This window comes from Lagopus muta, chromosome 5, assembly GCF_023343835.1.
Source record: "Lagopus muta isolate bLagMut1 chromosome 5, bLagMut1 primary, whole genome shotgun sequence".
Taxonomy (NCBI): Eukaryota; Metazoa; Chordata; class Aves; order Galliformes; family Phasianidae; genus Lagopus; species Lagopus muta.
In genome coordinates, this window is record NC_064437.1 from 13,872,309 (window position 1) to 13,895,636 (window position 23,328).

Consider the following 23,328-nt stretch of genomic DNA (forward strand, 5'->3'; position numbering starts at 1 on the left):
ACACAGCACTTCAAACTACACAGTGCTTTTGCCAAATTTTCTTGCACTCATCTTGCCATTCAAAGTCTCTGTAGCGCAGTTACTACCTCTCCTAACCATGCAGACACCAGTAAACATCCGATTAACTTCTTCATACAAACACCTGAGGCAAAGTATTTGCATTTTGACAAATTTTCTTCTTGTAATGTTAATTCCCATCTCTCAGACCTTTTCCTCACCGATTTATGCTGATGAACTGTAAGCATGAATAATTTTTCATGGTCTTACCTTGGGACCTTCGGGGCCATTTAATCCAGGTACTCCAATATCTCCTGGAAAACCCTAAATAAATCAGACAGACCAATGATTTATAGCCTAGGAATGTTTCCAACATGCGTATTTTGTTTCTGCCCATTCATTTAACAAATCTGAATTGTAGAAAAAAGAACTAAATTTGTTTTACCATTCCCAATATGTCAGAATTCATTAAGCACCCTCTAAGGGCTTGGATAACTGACAGATTTCAGACAGCTTTCATTAAACTCATTTTAGCAGATGTCAGTATGGATTTCAATTCTCTTAACATGGGACTTTTTAACCGCTGAACAGTGTTTATTATTAAACCATAGGACTGGTCTTGATGCACAAAACACTCACAAAATAGCCAATACCAGGTCTTGTATTCACAAATTCAACTTTAAAAAACTTTTTAAAATAAGCTTAAACAGAAGCTGGAGTCCTTTAATCCTTGGCCTCACTTTAAGGACAAGATCACTGCAAGATTAAGAGTATGGTAAAAAGCCTTTTGCCTCCAAATCAGTAGGAGCTAATCCAGGTCTGGCTGGCAGTAAATGAAGGTCCCTGGCATGAAGTGTTATTTGGAATAAGCTTTTGTGAAACACTGCTTGGTGCAGATTCGGCTGTTGGTAAAGAAAGCCTATATATGTAAGTGAAATTAATCAAGTAAGATGATATATTCAAAGATTCAAGAGCCACTTTTTAGGCTCTCTAACTGTGAAAGAGGTCTAAAAATTGTCTCTATAGTGGATAACAGTTAGCCATACTTTATTCTTTTCAATATTCAATTGAACTTCAAATAAAGATTATTATAATTTCTAATGCTTATTCATAATCGGCTAAAACCACACAGAAAAAAAAAAAAAAAAAAACCACGACAAACCCCCCCCCCCCACATCTCAAAAGAGAAAATACTAAATAAATAAACAAAAGAAATCAAGTTTACCAGGTAAATAAAAATCACAGAAAAGCAATAACTTGGTAAATAAAATATATCCCTTCACCCTCAGCTAGAACAGTAGAGCTGCCACATCATCATAAATAATATTTAGTGCATCACTGTTTCTATTTGCAGATATCTCTTCCATTTTCTTTTTATGACTTGTTCTTAGCAGTATAGAGTAAGAGTTTTAAGAAAAGATGTTGACAGGATAAAAATATTTTAGGTGCTTTATGCGTTAAATCAAACACAAACATATAAAACTAGAATACAATTGCAATTTCTTTAAAAAAACAAACCCCTTAGTATTAGCTGTTGAATATTAATGAGTCATAAAGAAAACATACTAAACACTGAAAAAAAGAACCAAGCTGAGCATTCAGAGGAACTGGAACAATCCTAAGACACAGCATTTCACAAAGCATCGTGTTGGTCATATCTTTTCTGCCATGAAGCAACTGACAGACCTGCGCAACAATTGCTACGTGCCTCTAGGTGGCACTTCGACGTGACAAAGGCACTCAGATAACTAATTTTCATCTTTGAATCACTCAACATTTCTATGCAGTTTGTAAGAGGCTTTTTGGGTTGGTTTTTTTTTTTTTTTTTTTGGTAAGTTTTTTGTTGTGGTTTCTTTTTTTATTTAGGTAAATAAAACGGGCAGCCATATCTACTGAAAAACACTGAAGAGGTAGGTCATGCTTATCTGAAATACACCATGAAATACACCTTTCCATAACTTAAGTTTACTGATTTACAGACACTACATAGCTACACAGGAGCTGGGAGATCAGTGTACATTTTACAGCTGTAATAGGCATTCTGTACAGGTTACTAAGAACAAAACCTCACTTGATATTACGACATCTAAGGGAGGTTACAGAGTAGATTCTGGTCTTGCCATCAGCCAGAAACCTGACAGCTGGCAGGCTACAAATTATTTCAAAATCTTGCTGCAGAGGTGGCCTTTTGCCAGCAAAGCACTTAAGAGTTTCACTCAGCTTAATCATACTAGAGAGTGCCAGAAAATAACTACAGTGATCACCTGCCTAAATGCAAAGGTAGTTTAATCTCAACGTGGAAGTTGCGTTTTGTGCCAAACAATTTAAATATAAAATAAATTCTGGAAATAAATGAAATTAATATGTCTTGTTCTCATTTATCTACAAAATACTTAATTAAAAACAATCCAAATGTGAAGGCTGCTACTATTTTAGGGTTTGTGTTTCCGTAGTGAAGTCACTTCTCACAGATATGAAGAAATTGCAAAGATTGTTGATTTTCTTTTGTTTGTTTTCCTGTTCTGCTACTAAATAGAAACAGAATATCAAACATTTGGAAGTCACACCCCCTTACCACTAGGAATTCTCTTGCATTTGCAGAAACCTGCTCATTCCAAGCAGTTTCCACATGCCATTTGTCAGCATCGCACCCTCCAGCTCCCCAGCATCTCTCAGTGGGTTGGGGATGTGAGCTGTGGTGCAAGAGCAACAGAGAGCAAAAATCTCTTTTCAACTGACAAATGTTCCTGCTTGGAAAAGATTTTATCCAAGAACATGCTGTGTCTCATTTGAATGAATATTTAGAATAAATTTTCAGAAGCAGATTGGATAGGTGTTGCTACTGATCTTCAGCAAGAAGCTTCAACAGAGCTTTAGTAATACTTATTATCAGATTACCAAAGATAGATTTCTGCTTAAACCACAATTTCTCTGAACTGAGAAAGTGAGAGCTGCAATGTTACATTCTCAAGTAAATGCTTTTTTTTTTTTCTTCTTCTGAAAGGACATGCTATCCAGAAAGACAATTCAATAAATCTTTTTTTTTTCTTAAAAAAGCTTGATGTCAGCATTTTTGAAGGGCAGAGACCTTTTTTTTTCCCCAGCAAACCTTCAATTCTGATTTTGGAAAGGATGAAGAAAGGAATCTAATATACAAATCACAAACATACAATTACAATTTGTCAAAGAACAGAAAAAACTAGCAATCCTGTATTACAGTAGATATTACAGTAAAGCTTCACAAGGCATTATTGCTAAGACATCAGCATGGTGATGCTGTTGGTTTGAGTATTTGCCTAGTTGAACAGCACAGATATGTTCAGCCATGCTCACTGAGACACTAGAAAATTATTTTCTTCTGAGAGACAAAGGTACTGCATCTAGTGGAGTCTATTTCATAGTGTGCAAGACCCTATCTTGGCCCTCCCAAATACCTCCTCCACAGACCTGGTTGGCTGCTTTATGACCAAGAAAGTGGCTGGTGATTCATAGCAGCACTGGCCACCAGTCAACATATTAAGGGTGGTGTCTTGCTGTGTTCTGGAAATCTACAATGCAAAATGGGAAGAGCTTAGGCAAGAACTTCAGTGCAGTTCTGCTATCTGCCAACATTAAAGCATCGGCAGAGACATTAGGGAAGGTGATGCTGCAGACTGTAGCAAATGTCCATGCTATTATCTGCATGTCCATACACATCCCACCACATCTAGACCTAGGCCATGTGCCAAAAGGAAGAATTTTCAAATTCATTTCTTGCAAGATGAACAGGAAAACTCAAGGGGGAAATTAGTGCTGGTGTTTAAAATCAAATTGAAGACTTACCCCCCCCCCCCCCCCCCTCAGTCTAAGCAGATTCAGAACTCGAGTAAATACGTTGTCCTGGCAAAGCAGCAAAAATCAAGTTTCATTTATTTGTACATCCCTTCATTTCTAGGGTGAAGGTATCCCAAGACAAGCCTGCCTGAAAAAGGAAAGTCTCCAAGACAAATGCATAACTCTGTGAAACAGAAGACTATTACTACTGCTTTCATAACATTGTCTGTACAACTCAGAACATCGTGTGATAAGATAAAACATGCACTGAAAATAAACTTGTTTTCTCTTTTGAAATGAACAACTCAAAGTAACCTGTGATTCATTTAGAAAACACTCAGATGTATTTTTTTCCTTCACAAGCTACTGCATTCTGCATGAAGCAAAGCAGCTGAATCCCATATGAGAATTTTCTTGAAAGAATAAGTTAACAACTTCAGATGAAAATAATGCACAGATAAACAAAGATCTATTGAAGACAATGACTAATCCCTCTCTGCTCCAGATGAAACCCATTTATAATACTCAGAGCACATCTGAAGGAAACTATCACCATTCTTGAAGGATAATTCATTGTGATTTGTAGAACAAAATTTACCAATAAATGAAGTATTCTGAATACACACAGAAGCCTGTTAAAAATTTGACTAATTTCATTTTCATCAGGAATGACCACTGCACACTTCACTGTACATAGTGCGTAAAAAGCCAAGTCCCTGGGAGAAGGAGCAAAGCCTGTTGGGTTTGACCTGTTAGTTGCCTGTTTTTTGGAAGCAGCAGCATGATTAGAAATATGACACTAGGACTGTCTTGTAGGAAAACCTGTACTTAATTACTCTTATTTTGCCGCTGGCAACAAAAGCTGGCTTATTTTTATAAGAGCAAGTAGAGAAAGTAAGATACTACCTAGAGTTCTAAAAGAAAAATACCAACTTACAGAACTTCTGGAATTTGAGTTTTTCAAGATCCTGATATACTGCTGTCCTAACTCCCTACTGTTTTTTCTGTTTCAGAAATGGTGACTGTTTCTATGTCTGCACATGAGACAGGCAGAACTTTCACTTACACGGATCAATATTGTGCTACCAAAGCAAGGAGAGACACCACTTTGTAGTCTTAAACCTTTAGCCACTTTGCAGATGGGCATCCAGAGGAAAATATTGAGTTGCTGACATTTTAATAACTTAACATGTAGCATTTAATTCACCATAAAATGGCTGGAGTAATTTCACACACCTGAGCAAAAGAAAATGTTGTCTCCTGTACAGTTCATAGCATTTTTCCTTATATATCTTGGTATAAATGCCCAAAAGCACCCAAATGAACAATTCTGTGACAGAATCAGAATCAGTTTCTCTGTACAATTCAGTAATACTGCAGTATTATACCCAGTTCTCAGGCAGCTGCTAAGCCAAATTCAAGTGCTTGGCAATTCTTACTATGTCACTGGTGCTTGTTCTTTGCATTCCTTCCAAATTAAGTTTTTTTGTATGAGATAAATAAGCAGTGAGGCTTGGAGAATCTCATCTGTAAACAAGCTGTAGAACTCAAGTGTTTGAGAAAACACATGAGACCCATTCAAGGTGCGAGCTCTTAAAACTGATTCAGATAAGTACTAATCCTAATCATATCAATGAATGTTGTTTTAATCAAGGATTGCATAAATATTTTGTATAAAAGAATAAGAGCTAGATTTTTTGTTTCTGTATGGAGAACATCACATTCATTGGAAACAATTGAGTAAAAAGTATTTTCTGATTCAACTAAGTCAACAGTCCTAGAGGTAAATGCATTTGCTTCATAGATCTCAGTAATTTAGAACATACAGTTTATCAAGTAATTTCTTACCTCAGGACCTGGGGGACCCATTGGTCCTTGGGATCCAGGTTCTCCAATTTTTCCCTTAAGAAAGGGGAAACAATTTTTGATTATTTAAAAACAATAAACCAAGCAACAACAACAACAAAAATCTAAATAAAACAAAACAAAAAAACCAACATCAGAAAGTTGATATTAAGATTTTTAAAACATTTATCTAGGAAAAGCCATGAGAGTGGTGAGGTGACTTTTCAACTAAATAGAAATATCTATACCTTCCTCTCTTTGCATCTAAGAGTAGTAGTTCTTGCTGAAGTCACAAGAAAAATGCCAATTAGTTTTAGAAAAATAAAAGTGGGAGCTTTGGGCTGGTCTATGTAGTTGTATGAAGCAAAACTTGAAATATGTAGCTGTTTCCATAATAAAGAACCATACATTTTTCAGAAGTTGGAAATAAGTGTTAGAGAGAATGGCTTATAAACGTATCTCTACAGCTTAACAGTCATTTATGGCCAAGAATGTTAAAGGCTGTTTTGTGATTAACATTAAATTAATGTTAATAAATTAACATTGCAAATATTACTGTAAATAATAAACATTGTAATTTGCTCTACAGGAAAATTGGACCCATCCCAAATGTAATAGTGACTTTAAGGTATATCTTCTCTCAAACATTTTTAAACATTTGCTGCTGCGTCCATAGCTGGGTGTTACTCAAGCTTGACTTGAAATTTTTTTTTGATGTTTTTAATGGAATTAACTTTAATGTAAATGCATTCTATACATTTCAACATGATGTTAATTGCAAGAGTGAGGTCTTTCTGTTTAACAGAAGTCAAGATGCTGATCACAACTACTCAGGAAAACGTTTAATGCACATATTCATTTTTAACTGCAAACAGGCCAGTTTATTTATTTATTATATTTATTATCTTTATATATATATACATATATTTATTTATTTAATAATAAATATTGATTTAATAAAATAAATACACAAATTCTTATATATATGTATATATGTACGTATGTATATAAGGTCTAAGAGTCTATGACAAAAACTGAGACTGGTGTGATTTATTCTCTAAAAATATTAGCTAATAACTTTCAATTCTCCACAGAAAGGAGGCTGTTAACAGTGCTAAGAACAAGTGAGAAAAAAGCCAGGTAACCCTTTGCTGCCCCAACATTTACAATCCCAGCAGAAGCACTAGCACTACACAGGAGCTTTTAAAGCTGTTACCAATCAGTAAATACTTGAAATCCCTTTGAGAAATGACTGGCCATTATTAAGAAGATTTCCCATGCTCTCTCCAAATTCACCTAGCCCAAACAGTCATCTTGGAAGTTCTCAAAGCTGTTATTGGATTTGTTTCCAACATTACTGATATGTATTCTCCCAGCAAAATGAGCAAAACGAGTGACAGAATGACTAACATAATAAGCATTTTCATATTAAAATCAGACACATCTACTGGACTCTGTAATACTGTCTGACACACAAAAGCAGCTTAGACCTTCTTCTTTGTACTTCTTGATGTAGGTAGCTTCTAGAAGATTGTATGCAGCAGGAACATAAAATACAAAGTAGTATCCAATACAGTAACACATAGTAATACATTGAGAGCAAAAATTTATGTTTAAACTTACTTGGGGTCCAGGTTTTCCCCTGATTCCTGGAGGTCCAGGTGAACCAGGAGCACCCTGAAAAAAAAAAAAAAAAAAAAAAAAAGAAAGCAAGACATTAAATGCAAACAAAAACATGTTGTGCTACACTGAAAACAACAGATTGCTACATTTCGCCACCCAAAACAGTTAAAAAAAAAAAAAAACAACCAAAAAACTGTGGGATCAGAAATGACTCAGGGGATGGCCTAGGAAGCCCCTTGCACATGTGCTGCTAGCCACAGCTGACCCAGGTGAGGTGCAGAGGAAACTCAAGGTTCAAGGGAAAGCCCCCCTTGCAACTCTTAGCAGGTCTCAGGTTACACCAAAGTTATTTTCTAATTTGCTGCATCTCTTATAACAGATAAAAGCCAGAACTTTGCCCATGCCCTTTACTTGTCCTTTTTCACTGCTTTCTTTAATTAAGTTTTAATTAGAGTTTCTTAAATAAATGTTAATTCAGTGGCATCCAGTAACTACTATTATGCATTTTTTTCTGTGAAGCTGACATAGTATTTTAAGATTCAGAAACAAAACCAAACAAACAAACAAAAAAGGCTGATAATGCACAATTCTGTAAAAAACAAACAAACAAAAAAAACCAACATAACCATGGGTTACCTTGTCTCCAGGGTACCCCTGATCTCCTGGATCTCCTGCAAGGCCATGCTCACCCTAAACAACACATTGTATGCAGACACATTTATGGTTTAGAATTAGATACGGAGAAAGATTAATTCAACATTTAGCACTGAAAAGTAACAGAGATCTTTGAAAGACAATGAAATGGGCAATAGCACAGGATAGTCTTTTATGTTCCGTAGTAAATGCTTTGTCCAAAAGTTTGTCAAAGTATCAGGTCTGGGGCTGAAGTACTTATAGTTAATTTTAGTTAATTACTTAAAAATTAAAGTTGAAAGAGATAACAAATCAAAAGCAGAACCAGAAAAAATTGTGAAGCAAGTTATTTTACTCAAGACATGATGAAAGAAGTTTGAAAGAACTACATCTCTGAGATAATAGAAATATTTAAATCACCTTATCACCTTTCATTCCAGGCTGCCCCATATTTCCTGGAAGACCCTATTAAAATGAAGAAAAAAAAAATCCAGTGTATGCCTGTCATTTGGAAGGCAGCATAGAGACCTGGCTGCAGGAATGTTCAGTGCCATACCATGGGCCCTGGAATTCCTGATGGTCCACTCAGTCCTGCTGGCCCCACGTCTCCCTATGGGACAGCAAAAAAAGAGTGGCTATATTAAACATTTGACCAAGTGGAGCAACTTAGAGAATGATAACTGTACTGTTTTCTATATTACAAAGAGAAAACTGAACCTTTTTCAGGCTAAAAGTTTGGTTGAAAAGTATTCATATTATAAGCCCTCTATGGTTCCCATCCACTTCAGCAGAAATACCAGCAACCAAAAGTCCCTCTTTTCCTGTAGGATACGTGTCAGAGAATAGACAGTGGTGCATTGTGCGATGCAGGATTAGGAAGCCTTCCTTGTACTGCATCCATGCATTCAGTAAGTGGCTATCACTTTTAGGGTTACATGGCAACAATACTGAATAAACATTGAATTTGGCTTAAAGTAATGATTCTGCTTTCAGTTGTGACAACTTCTGAGGTTCTTCATCTCTCAGTTCTATAAGTTAAAACAGAGATTTGATTCTCCTAATGTATAAACAATGTTAACATAAAATCTGATGAGCGTGCAACTTCTGTTCTTATGTACCTTCTAGCCTTTTCTGCATACTTCCTTTCTGAGATTTAAATCTTCAGTTTCATGACAAAAAAAAATGAACCAGAATTTTAAAAATTAAGAATCTTAAATGATCAACACAACTTCACAAGTAATGTTAATGAAAGATTGTGAATGAAACAAAAAAATTGATCCAGCAATAGCTAAAACTATATTACAGATAGGGAAGCCTACTTTATACATATTCTGCCTCTGAAAAAGAAAGGGGGAAAAAAAAGCCTTATACCTCTGTGGCTATACAGGAATGTAGAAGTAAATATCAATACAAATACAAATATCTTCACCCGAATGTAAAGATGTGATACAGAGTTTAGATTACTGATAAGGAAAGAGTTGAATAAGTATTTGAAACTGCCTTCTGCCTACAGCAGCTTTGCTGTATGGTAGCACACATTGTTCAGTTTCATTGAAACCGGCTAGCGGTCAGGAAACAAATTGCTTCAGCCACATGAAGCATGCTTTGTCCACCACTTCCACATGACAAATGAAACAAAAACAAGTTGTTTTTTTTTTTGCCTCTCAAAAAAGACAGAATACTTGGAAAGAAAAAAAAATAGAAAAATCAATGCTTCTTGGTATTAGGATTTTTTTTAAGAAGGAAAAAAGCCATTTTAAAAGAAAGGCTATCACTGATAACTGCGCTTGCAAATTCTCTCAATATCGTTGTCATACCAATACTCATGGCTGGGCAAATCTTGAGAGACCAAGAACTTGCATACTGCCTGAACAAGGGACATAAGAAAATGGAGGCCAGGGTGCACAAATCCATTTGGAGAGTAAACACAATATGGGAACAGGACTGCACCACACAAACCATCTGTGGTGATGCAAATCTCATGAGTGTTGGTGAAATTCTGCTACAGTTCCCTTTACAGGTCCCCTGTAAAGAAGCTCTGCAACAAAGTAAAGCTCTTCCAGTCATCTTCCTGACAGGACACTGGGCATCAGAGCTGTTATATGATGTAGTACAGAATCTCCAACAGATGGTGCATAATAGCATATTTTCCCAATCATGTCTGTACACTTGTAGTATCCACACAGGTATCATGCCATTAATACTGAAATCTTCCTTAGCTGTGTTCTAATCTTATTTCAAAATCCCAGTCAGACTTTCTGATGCCTTGGAAACTTCCAAAGCTGTTCAGAAATCTGTAACAAATACTGCTGCACTATTTTCCTCAGCTGCAAAATCTTACCGTAACAGTAAGCAAACACAGAGTTAACTCCTGCTGAGCAGCATTTCTAACATGTCTTGGCTCAGTGGAAGAGAATACCTTTAAAAACACTCCAAGATATCTATAGGATCTATTAAACTGTCAGAAGAATACATGATAACCCTATCTTGCTGAGCTGTATCTGCACCTCGTAAGTACGTGTCTGTACATATTTTTATTCATACATTTTTCATCTCAAGCAATAAATGTTGAAAATAGTTCATTTGCAAAATCATTTCTGCCTCTTAAACTGTCTGTTTTTCAGCACAGATATGTACAGCTCAGCTACAAGCACAGGTGTAAGAATCAAAGGTGCTCTCTTCTCCATCAAAGACCCTTAATTCCTTGCGGTCAAATGGAGCAGCATCAGATGATGTAAAGTTCCCAGCACTTCATGGGATGGGGTGTGTCAAACTAATTCTGACAAAAGATGTGAACATGAGCACATGCCCTGCAAAGTGCTTTTCCAAATTGTCACACTGAAAAACTCAAAAACTACAAACAAGAAGAACTAGCTTAGTAATTGCATGTGATAAGGAAAAATATGCCTGTTCCTGTTCTTTACCTTTTGTCCTTTGAGTACAAGTTTCGTAAAACAGGAGGGCACATAATCAATGCTTTTACATAGGCAGAACAGAGCAAAGGGGAGCTCATATAAATGGGAGCTGGCAGGCCATTCACATGGCAGAATGTGTACTGACCTCATGTTGGTCAAAACCTAAATATGCCATCACTTTTTTTTTTGTCATTATGGTTGTATTTTTTTGAAGTTTATAAATGGTTAAGACTTCAGCTGGTGATTGACTATAATTTATTTTGCAGAAAAGTATTGACACTCAGTTGCAGTATAAATGACTGCAACTCAGCAATATGGTTAAGTAGAGCTTTGACCTTGTATACATTTGTGCTCATGAATTTTAGAAAGGGATAAAATGATAAATTTAAGACAAAATAATCAGTAACAGCATATTTACAGAAGCAGTATGTGATAGGTTCCAAAAAAAAAAAAGTCTCAAGTACATTTATGTAATTATCAAAATCCTTCAGATAAAATTTCTAAGAATGCTGTGTAAGAAAGAAAAGCAAACTATAATTCAAACCAAATTCTCAAGAGTGCAACTTATAATCTCATGAATGGGCCAACTGGCCCAAGTATGTCAGCTGGCAAGATTGCAACAAATCATATCTGCATGATAAAGACTGGAAGCCACAGTGGTTCCTTCACCAAGCTTGTGCACCTCCACCATAGCAATGCCATAACAATCCCAATCATGTAGGAAGAGACTTCTTAATAGCAATATTTTTTTGTTTTAATTGTGTCGCTAAGAAGATGGTGATGACAGCTGAGCTGTCATACTTCAAAGGTGAAGTTAGATGATCATCAGTGTAAACTAACAAACTTACCAAGAACGTTTCTCAAGTTATAAAATAAAGCTGACCAAAGGAAAACAATAATCTACATTGGACACAACCATGGCTTTCTTAACTTGTGTATAAACATGCTATTAGCTCTTGTGTTACAAACTGTGAACGCTGCAGGGTAGCTGGCCTTGATTGAGCCAACACTGAAAATCAAACCCAGGTTCTTTAACAGTAAACACTGGAAGTACTTGAATAATGAAGTAATTCTACATGGTACAGGAGTATCACAGTCAGTCCCACTTCCTCTGCAACTGTTCATGTTGCAGATCATCTCCTGTGCAACTGAATTTATATAAATGCAGTTTGAAAATTCACAGTGGGCAGCACAACATTCTTTAAAAAATGTACCAGAAACCTAAACTGAAACTGCATTCAAAAAGTTATTTTGCATGAAGTTTGGAAGCCACATATGAGAATGAATGAAGGCTGTGGACATCCTTAAAAAAGGATGCCTGAAAGCACTGTACTCTTTCAAAAAGTAATATTGCATTTAGGAATAGAAACTTGAAAAATGTGGTTATTTCAAACAAAATATCTATACACATCAGATTAGAAATAAGGACACACAAATCGAACCAAATATAGAAGTGCTTCATAGCCAGCACTACTATAGTAATTTTATACTGCAATTTCAATCATCACTATCTAATCCAATCTGTTTAAACAACTGTCAGAATACGTGGATTATTGTATTTATTTGTATTATTTCACGAATACAAAAGACAAAAGTTCTAATGAAGCCACATCAAGATTATAATAAGCATGTACTCACTCTTAGTCCTGGAAATCCAGGAGGACCAACACCACCAACAATTCCCTACAGTGGCAACAAATTTTAGATTTTAATATATGTTTATTCACTCTTAGTGATCTGAAAAGAAAGTAATTTGGAATTTATATAGAGGGGTCCTACGAATGACAGATTTTCATTGTATAAAATGTCTGACTGCAAAATTGATCACATGGTATTTGTATCATGAAATTATTCCTGCATTACCAAGGAATATACAATTTTTTTACCCCGATTATTTCAACTGGAAAGAAGAAAAAGTTTTGGGGTGGAAAAAAAGCAAACACCAGGAGAATTTACATAGATTCCTTTAAAACATAAATGGAACAACAGCTCAGTGTGTTGAAAGACCTTTGGAAAATACTCTCTTGATGGCAAAAATATTTCTTGATATAAACTATATACTTGAGTTTTCTTTAATAAGAAATTTAGTAGTGCTCTGCTACCATATGTGTTGTGCTCAAGTTTATCTCAACTGAGGCCAAAATTCTCAACACTGCAGAAAATAGAGCAGCCAAGTCCATCAGCACGGCAGCCCCTGCAGCTGCAACTCTGTCCTCTTGACTGAACAAGCCCTGCAGGGAGAGTCTGAGGGGAGAAGTGGGAGAAGTGTTGCTGCCTGTTTAAGATAGCAGCAAAATCAGTTGTCTTGACAAATTAGAAGGAACTTGTCAGCAAATATTTTTGTTCCAACAGGCTTCTTGGAAATAGGTAAGTTTAGTCTTGGATCCAGTTTTTCTGAGTTTGTTTCTGTTGAAGTACTATTCCTCCTCAGATCTTGTGAAAAGACATCTCTGCCCTGTCAGGAAAAGAGGGCGACTTAGGAGCACGAGGAGGGAGGGAAGAACTCACCTCTTCACAGCATTGGCAAGCTGCAGGTCACAGAGCCCCTCAGAGTGCTCTCTGTGTTGCTATTGCCTGACATTCTCATAAAGGGAATTTTGCCTCAGTGAACAGAAACATAAAATACTTTTTTTCCACTGTTCCAAAACACTGGAATACTGCAGCAGCAAAATTTCTAAAATAAGTTCTAATAGGAAAAGGCAGGCCATCAGCAAGAACTCTTGCCCATTTACTGATCCACATAGCCCAAAGGCTGGTCCACATAAGAACAGCCTTTAAAGACAAACTGATTGGAGTTTCCAAAGCAGCACCCAGCAATAAGAGTTGATTTAAATCAGCTGCTCTTTTGCCCAGCACTGGCTGGCTGTTTGTCTGGCCCAGAGTTTTTTTCACTGATTTCTCATATCAAATGAAACTTGAGTTTTGAGTCTGCTGCCAGGGTTCCCCTACAAATGCAGTGTGACAGCAAGCTCCTTTGAGAGTGGCCGGTAAAATAACTTGACTGTGCTGCAGTTTGAATACCACTTTAAGCCTGCACACACTGCCAAGGACAAAGCTGTTATCATACTGATTATAACACAGTAAATGACATACTTGTATCCAAAATGACATAATTGTATTCAGTAGCAATTCAAAGAACAAAATCAACCATCAAGTCCAGAAACACGTGAAAGCTGCAGCTTTGGCACACAGGCAAACACAGGCAAAAAACCAATTGCTAAGGTGACCCTAGAATAATCATTTAATTAGCAGTACAAAATCTTATTTAATGCAAGAATTTTGGAAGACAGAAAACATTCATTACTAATGCAATGAGGTCAGTAAGACATCTGATTCTCTGGGAGGTGCATGCTCTCAGTAGCTATCAGGTTCTTTTCTCTCTCTTTTAAAAGAACTACTTATTACAAAAGTATCTTGCACCTTCCACATAAAATTAACAGTCCAGTATTTCTCTGTGAAAACTTCAGTATCTTTCTTTTCAAGCATAAATCTTTCTGTCTGGGAGGGAAGTTAATACTGAGCATTATGCATTTTACCATGATAACATGATACTTACAGGATTCCCATCCGGCCCTGGGGGACCTCTGTCTCCAAAGTCACCAGGAAAACCCTAATGCAGAATAGAGAATTGTTCTTTAGTATCCTAGACAAAGTCTAAATACCAAATTCCTACATGTATTAAAAGTCAAGATATCAGCAAGAGGGTTTAGAGAGAGAGGAGAAGGAACTGGAAAAGCTGAAAGTTTCAGCTACACAAATCAAATGGTACTTTGTTGTCTTCTAAAATCATAACCAAAAGAGATACAACTAAAAATGTAGAGAAAAATTAGATGACTGAAAGTCTTGAGAGCAACATTAAATACGATTATTTCAGTTGTTTGGAATCTCTTTTCCTATTTAGTACTTCAAATGCAAGATTATTTTTTCTCCTGTACCCTACCACATTCATTAAAATATTTGTCTTTCCTTCCTCCCTTATTCTTCCATCAATATTAATGGCTGCAGACTCGGTGGGGAATACATTTGTTAGAAATCAGGTTTTTCACCCTTGTAGCACAGCACTATCCTTAACCAATTTGTACACTTGTCATAGTCTGCACCTAGAGACTGAAACTATAAGTCAAACCAGACATATTAGCATCTCATTCTATCAGTTTTGATTCCAGAGACTCAATTATTAAGACAAGGATTATCAAACATAAGAATGCAGAAGAATTCTGACTAGCATAATTAACTGTTGAAGTTTAAAAAAATATTTCCATTTCTTGCTTGAGAAGCAAAATGATACGGAAATACACCACCATCTTGCTCTAATCCTACTTGCTGCTTCATCAGGTTTTGCAGACTATTTTACTTCTTTCCGATGGAACGCAACAATATAACAAAAGTTAGGAAGGGGCCTGATTACCTACAGTCATCATAATCCCATTCTCAACCACTTCTTCTAATGAATGCTGATAAAACTACACTAGCTACTAAAAAAGAAAGGAATATCCAACACAGGGAAACAGTCAGAAAAGTCTAACGTGGAAATATACTACTGCTACTACCAGGAAATGTTGGCAGCATTTCATTACATCAGTGTTACCTTCTAACAGTACTATAAAGCATATGAAGGATGACTATTCATATTGTTAATATAAAACAAACGGGACGGGTTTTCTACAGCTATAATAGACTAGACACTTAAATTGCTATAATTTACAAAGTCTGTTCTGTCTTATTGGCTGTTGCCTGTAACTAATCCCATACAGAGGAAAACTATGTAAAAACATTCTTGAATGTGGTCGAACTATGTACGTAAAAGCACTGTGTATCGTACTTACAGTACAGACAATGCATTAAAACTACAGGAGACCCAGCCAAGCTTCATATTGCAAGCATGTAATGAAAAGAAATGTGATACATATGCTTTCATTATGAAGTATTTTCTTTAAAGCATACTGTATACACAATATAAAAATAAGTTCTCCCTGTACAGTCATTGCTTACTGAATATGTTGTTCTACTTCAAATATGCCAAAGATATTACAAATTCGAATGACCAGTCACTAAACCTGCCAACTGGTAATATTTTGAATTTTACAAGTAGAATCCTTCGTCAGATATCAAACATGACAGCTGTCAGGCTCTCAAGGTGATAGACTAAAAGGGAACAGATGCAACTGTTTATGTTTTTTCATAATAGTTTTTTTTTTTTTTTTAATCAGTGAAAGATCACAGCCTCTTCTTTTCTTATGCTTCATATCGCTTTCTACAAGTGATAATCATACTCAGGATGTATCATACATCATGTAATCATACTTTACTACCAGTGAGAATATTTTTTCACCAGCATTATTATTGAAACGTTGTCCAAATAAGTTGCGTTCTAGAACACAAGGTGAAGAGCCTGACTTAAGGCACTATGCAATTTCCATGCCAAATTTCCTTTCATGACAACACCCTATCCCAAAGCACTGCAGTAGTTAACTCAGGGATACTGTGGCGAAAAAAAAAAACAACTCTCATCACAGCTATCACTGGAGCTGAAATAACTGACATTTTCTAAGTTTCCAATCCAGCAAAGTACTTCAAGCAAGGCTTGGTCCTGATATGAGTAGTCTCTGATCAAGTAAGTAGTTTATAGGAAGGATGTAGAATGAACCTCAGGATTGAGGAAAAAGAGAACATTACAGAGGAATCAATACCAGATGAACATAGTTAGGAACACTGTGCAGAGGTGCATTGGGTGCTGTCTCTCTGCCAAACCACTTTGAGTTGGTTTATATAATTTCAAGTCCTCACCAGAGAACAGTTTGGCACTGATAGAAGCTCTGCTTTTGCAGATGAAAAATGCAATTACTTCCTACAGCATACACATCACCAGCTTTCAAAGATGGAAAAAACTATTTAGTGGGGATCAGAAGCCCCTGTGAGGCTTCTTGCTGAGAATGAAATTCACAATGCTTTTGGAGTGCCCTGTTATCACCTCCTCTTCCTTTTCCATACTGAGCACAAGTTGTGCTTTCCATCCATGCTCACTTTCTTCTTAAATGCAGCATGGGACTCAGTGGTACAGCTACCCAGTCCATGTCAACCATGACATATTGATAGCACTGACAGCTCTCACTCAGCAGTCATGTACACCACAAAACAGCAATTGAATCAAACAAGCAAATTCAATGTTGTCATAAGGACAGAAGCACCCAGTTCTGCTAACTGAATAATTAAAAAACAGAATCTTACTTTGTTTTTATACTTTATCAGTTTGATATCAACTTCAGAAAGAACAGCATCAACTTAATCGGACTTCTCTCTGCATGCCTTTCTTTACACTAAAAGGAACTCTGCTGAATGGTAGTGAGTTTTTTGGCTGGTATAAAACAACATATAAAACAAAACATAATAAACAGAATCTTCAGCAATTTTCATCACATACACCTAGGGCCATATGGTGGTAATCACACCACTCCTGCTGAGCATGCTTGTTCAACATGGTAGATGGAGGTCATCTGAACAGCTGAGCACAGCTGAGTGCAGGACTGGAGAAGGGAATCACAGTTTCCAGTAAAAGACCATAAGCAATTTAAAATTGGAAACTCCTGGACAGCTTCAAAGATCTAAAATAATAAGGTTGCAGCAGAAAACAAAGGACTTGGCATTGCAAATATACCACAGGAAATATGTGAACTTTGATAATGCGTATTTGGCAGATTGGTGTTTACACTCAGCTGTAGAAACATATGTTAACTAGAGGACAGCTTTAATTTACCATTGTCCAAAAATATCATGGATTAGAAGCAGTTGATTTCCCTTCAAAACAACAAAAAAAATCAGACCTCACAAAACCTGCATCATATCTGTACGTTAAGCTAACACCAGTTTTATCAAATACCTTTATGTGTTCCTGCCCTTTTTTAACCCTGAGAGAGCTGATATCAGTACCCAGCAATGAGGCTCATCAGGTTAAGCATCCTTCATTTCCAAATAGAGTTACTACTTGGAATTTGCAGCATCTCAAAGCAATAATTGGAAAGAGTGGGAAAAAAAATTAGTATTTTCCAACTGAGTAAAGCTATGGAGTGAATCACAGGTATATTTACATTGGCAGTAGAAACCATAATAAGTATTAGAAGCTTTACCTGTCTCCCTTTAGGTCCTCTTTTTCCATGGAAGCCTGGAATGCCCTGAGAAAGAAATTATCCATCATAACCAGGTTTTCGTTTGTTTGTTTGTTTGTTTCTTCTTATTCTTCTTCTTCTTCAGTTTAAATTCAAGTACTTAAGGCTGACTTTTGATTGGAAAAGACAGCCTGAGAAGAGGCACAATTAAAAAGCAATCAACCAAACATAGTTTTATTGTGGGCGTTGTGAGGCAACTGACAATTTCTTCAATGAAAAATAATCATGGGCCTCAGCAGTCCTAAGAACAATTCAAATAATAATTTGTTGTGACTTATTCATATAATTTCCTAAACCTCCATTTTGCTTTTAGGCAAACTCAAGTAGTTTGACCTTGTGCATTTTTCACATGCTTCCTTGAGCATTTTCATGCTTCCTTGATGTTCCATCATACCTACCCTTTCTCCTTCAGATCCTCTTTGTCCTGCCACCCCTGGAGGTCCAATGAAACCCTAAATAAATAAGAACAATTAATGATTACGGGATTGCTTTCCACCAGAACTGCTTATCCATCAGTGTTGGCAAACTGGATTAAAGATCTATGGATTAAACCTAGGCTTGTTTGAAATTACCACTGAAACTCAACTGACATCAACATGACCAGGATTTACTCTCCAGCTAACAGCAAGAATAATTCCCTATTGTATAGGTACTGAATAACTTAACAAAGAAGTATGGACATAGTGTTCCAGTAATTTAGGCTTGTAGAGACTTAATTATAATACACAAAACATGAAAAAGCCTATGAAATTAGATTTCTCTCTGAAATGCAGCAGAGATGTTACTTATTTTCAACAACTTTGTCTGACTTTTCCAATATGCAAGCATACTAGAAAGTTTATCTTGTTGCAAGCAGAATGTCCTCCTTAAAGGGCGGTCACAGCGTATTTCTCTCCCAGTTTTCTCTTAGGATGTCAGAAGCAGATACTCTTGTACAATTGTGTGGAGATAGAAACATGCTTTTAGAATGGTGATTTATCAAAAAAAAAAAAAAAAAAAAAAAAAAGTACAAGTGAAAATGCATTAAAAGATTCAAACCAAGATTGAAACAGTTAATAGTTAAGAAAACAAAAACCCCTTGTTTTCATCCATCTCTCTAGCTGTGTAAGTATAATGTAACTTTTAAATTTCTTTTCTTTTGTGCCACCTTCACAGCACGCTCATGTATCTCAGCAGACTATGCCATTTTTGTTGCAAGCTGTCTGTAGAGTTTGTATAAAGAGCTTAGTCTTGAGACCTTACAGGTGTTCTTCCCTCTAATTACTTATAATGCTAAACACTGGTCATTTTTGCCTTGTGTCAGCAGACAATTGGTAACTTTTCCAGAAGCAACTGCAATCACTTAATGCCTCATTGGCTGAGAGGAGAATGAGACAAAATGCAATTAGAATTTGAGCAAAAATAAAGTGAAGAAACAAAGAGATACAATCCCTGAGGGTGCGATATCTGTTGGCACTTGATCCTGACAAACTCATTTTTCCCGTCACTGTAATGAAAACTGATATCAAAATAAAATTAAAAAAAATAATTAAAAAAAAATCAACAAACCAACAAACCAGATTAGTATCTAAAAAGCTATTGTAGGTAAATGCTTTTAGTGATCTCATTTAAAAAAACAGGTAAGAACAAATCTACAGTAAGCTTTAATAGATGCATGAGAACACAGCAAACTACTCAGCAACCTGTAGAACACAAGGTCTTATACAATGTTTATGTGGCAAGAGTATGTCCCTTCATCAACTTCTGAAGCTATTGCAGATTGTAATTGCCAGATACATCCACCTTTTTGGTAGCTTCCATCATGGAAGTAATGCTTCAGGCAGAAAATGTCCACTTCTCATTCTCAGCCCTCACATCCCCACATTCATTATTGCTTTACTTTTCTTGCCCATATGCATTCCGAATGAGAGGAATAGCAATAACAGGAGATTACTCACCATAGCAAAAAATGTAATATTATTATTTTGAAATAAACACTCACTTTTTTCTCACTTGTGAATTGGGCATATAACTGTCAGGAGTGAGTACAACTCCTCAACCTTTATTGCATACATTGTGTGTGAAAAAAGACACACATACCAAAATGCTTGATATTCCTACTTACCCTTGCACCTTTAGGGCCTGGGTTACCTTCTGGTCCAGCTAAGCCCTATTAAAAAAAAACAGATACGTGAGTTGTGATTTGTTTAAGTAAACAGATATGCTTTGTTTGAAAAATATATATATGTATTTGTCAGCTATGTCAAAATGATCAGGACTGATGAGGGTATTATCAACCGGTGTGCTGGGACCATGTTCAGAAAGGTCTCATTAATTCATAGCTGAATCTTAGTGCTTGAAGTTTCCTTTATATTACAATTATTTCTGCTTGGAATAAACTTTTTCCAGACTGATCTGGCTTTATGGCGACAAAATTTCACAGGGGTTTTCATAAGCTTTTACATTTGGACACAATTCAATTTATTTTCAAGCTAATGTCATAATAGTGTATGTAGTCCAAATGTTCTAAGTATTTTATGTAATTCAATATGAAACTGTTATCATCCATTACTATGTGAACTATTGTAATGGAATATTTAAATACACAGTCATCACAAACCTAACCCAATAAACCAATATTTGTCAATTTCACTCTTTAAGACAACATAAAAACACAAAGTTAGTAACTGAATTTGACTCACATACCTTTTTATAGGGAAAACAATGAATATTTCCTACTTTGTCTTATTTGTATTACTGGACTGAGGTATGCGTTACCTTACATTAAAAAATAATTCAGTATTTATGTATGTGCCTGTAATTATAAAAAGCTCTTTTATGGTTTGCTGGTTCTTCTTGTCAATTAACATATTTTTTCCCATCTTGTAAAATATTCTGTTTCCCTAAAAGCTGAAGAAATAGTTTCAGCAACGAAGTAAATACACTAGGGCAAATCAGGAGGAACTATACAGCAATAGGCAGTCTCCTATTCCGTCTGAATTTAAAATGTGAAGTCAAAACACAGAACCCCTTGTGGTTCTGTGAGCTACAATGTATTACTGCATTAGATATAGTGATCTGTGTGCACTGGAAAGGTATAGCATTATGACTACAGCATAGGATGTGAGCCAATATGTAATATTCTTAGTGGTCTCAGAAGAGCTAGATGTGGTACTTTTGAAAAGAACAAATAAAAAGAACCAAACTACCAAGACATTAGCATAGTTACTGCACCTGCCTGCCAGGGTAACCAACTGCCCCAACATTGCCAGCCATTCCTGGAACTCCCTAAACAGAGAAGAAGGAAAAAAAAAAAAAAAAAAAAAAAAAAAAGCAAAATAAAACAAAGACAAAAACAAGCAAACGAACAAAAAACCAAAACCAAAACAAACAAACAAAAAAAAAAACCAAACAGAAAACAAGCTTAATGTCAGGTTTAGAGTTGTACATTTCATTATATGTAAGTAACTCCATCAACATCAGTTATACATCCCTAAAAAAGCATTACAAGAGTAGTGTTAGTCTTTGTGGGAAAAAAAAACAGTATACCACTTACTTTCATAACAAAAATATATACGCAACTTATGGAAGTAGTTGAGGAGGACTGTAGGAGACAGGTTCTTACAGTTGTAAGTAACTGCACTGGTCATAGCTATATATTAACAAATATGTGTTAAAACTTTCATTAAAGAAGAATGAAAGCCCTTATGAAGTCACCTTTCCACCTTCTTCCTCCGAGTCAAACCCAAATGTCAATTGTTGTTGTTTTACTACTCAGCATCTGCACAGCTTACTGTTTTTTGAAAAAGATGCTTTCCTGCAATGATACCACATACTGTGGTTCTATCACAAGGACATGAGAAGCTCCACCTAGGTCTGCTCTCACTTAGCTTGCTTTTACGAAAGCCCAGTCCGTAATCTGGACAATATCCTAGTCTCAACTTTCCACCCACTGTGGTATGCCAGTGTTACTATAGCAATGGGTGAGGACACCCTCTCTGAGCTCTTCACAGCTGATTTATGGGAAACAACAGCAACAGGAACCAGAACTCAAAAATGCAGAGACTTTCCCTGGAGGAAAGGCAATTCTGGGTAAGGGCCTGGTATCCTGATCTAGCTGTGGTGTCCCTGTTCATTGCAGGCGAGTTGGACTAGATGGCCTTCATAGATCCCCTCCAACTCCAAGGATTCTATGATTCTATTAAAAACAGGTTGCTGTATTTTTTGTTTCAGTGTTCTGCCACCTGTTTTCAACTGGAAGCAATTAATGTTCTGACAGATGTTCTGCTGTGGAGCTAGTATTCACTGTCTTCTATTTTGGCTCAGAGGGAACTTACAAAAATGTGTATGAAAAAGCTCAAAATGTGGTGGAATTTTTGCATTTTCAGCCTCCTTTTAAAATTCTGCTACCAGCTATTCAAGGAGCTCAACAATTCACAAATTCAGAGGAATATCTACCTTTGCTTTAAGAGCTTCTAAAACCTATAGGCATGGTTAAGTGCTACAGATGACTACTGGTCTAACTTAACATCTTCTCCAGCCAAGTCTGAAAATGGCAGCACTAAGAACTACTTGCAAATCTAAATGCTTCCCCCAGAAATGCTTTCTTAAAGTCAGAGAATTTTCTAAGCAATAACAAAGGAAGACCTTCACAGCAGTAGTATGAAAACACTGAGGTATCACACAGTTGCACATTGCCAATTTTCACATTCTTGAATTGAACTGAACTTCAAAAGGAACTCATGCTTGACTGCGCAAATAGCAAGCAGAATTATTTTTCAATGCAGGTTGCACTTTTTTCCCTCCATGGAAACTTCCCCACTAACTCCTTAAAGTTTGAGACACTATTGTCCTGCAGTTAACAATGAATTTTTCTCTCACTGCAACCATCTACTACAGCCATCACAGTAAAATGCCTTTGGGTCTATAACAAAAATCACCACTCACTGCGAAAATATTTATGGAAAGAGCATATTAATGTTATGCATGATACTTATGTTTTTTTGTTGTTGTTTTTTTTTAATCTCTTTTCCAGTGTCTATCTTCTGTTATCGTTGTCATTTCCTTCTGATTGTTGCCCAGAAAGGAAATCGTGGTTCCACTTATTCTGCTGCTAGGTGCCTTGCTCTTGATAACACTACATATTCAGCAATTAGTTGCTGCAAAAAGGTTGCTTCTTGAACTACATGGAGGTGAGAAAAGGCACTGAATAAACACTTCATTTGCAACATACTAGAAGACTAAAAGTGCAATAAATTAGTAGACTGCTTGGGAGAATCTAAACAGTAGCTCTAAAATTTCATAATTTCTGCCAAGCTAGCATGGTAGTTGAAGATAAATAAGTTGGTCTTTTCTGTTTC

General features: G+C 36.2%; 1 protein-coding gene across 1 annotated transcript in view; it reads right to left on the reverse strand.

Moving 5' to 3' along the window:
* Positions 1–23,328, reverse strand: part of COL24A1 (collagen type XXIV alpha 1 chain) — a 118,310-nt gene that overhangs the window by 63,552 nt on the left and 31,430 nt on the right. Inside the window, exons 9-20 of the mRNA XM_048943929.1 lie at positions 21,203–21,256; positions 20,094–20,138; positions 18,388–18,441; positions 17,951–17,995; positions 14,383–14,436; positions 12,465–12,509; positions 8,468–8,521; positions 8,332–8,376; positions 7,915–7,968; positions 7,279–7,332; positions 5,659–5,712; positions 268–321 (exon numbers count right to left, since the gene is read on the reverse strand). Of these exons, the coding sequence (XP_048799886.1) occupies positions 268–321; positions 5,659–5,712; positions 7,279–7,332; positions 7,915–7,968; positions 8,332–8,376; positions 8,468–8,521; positions 12,465–12,509; positions 14,383–14,436; positions 17,951–17,995; positions 18,388–18,441; positions 20,094–20,138; positions 21,203–21,256 (612 nt within the window). The remainder of the gene's footprint in view (positions 1–267; positions 322–5,658; positions 5,713–7,278; positions 7,333–7,914; positions 7,969–8,331; positions 8,377–8,467; positions 8,522–12,464; positions 12,510–14,382; positions 14,437–17,950; positions 17,996–18,387; positions 18,442–20,093; positions 20,139–21,202; positions 21,257–23,328) is intronic.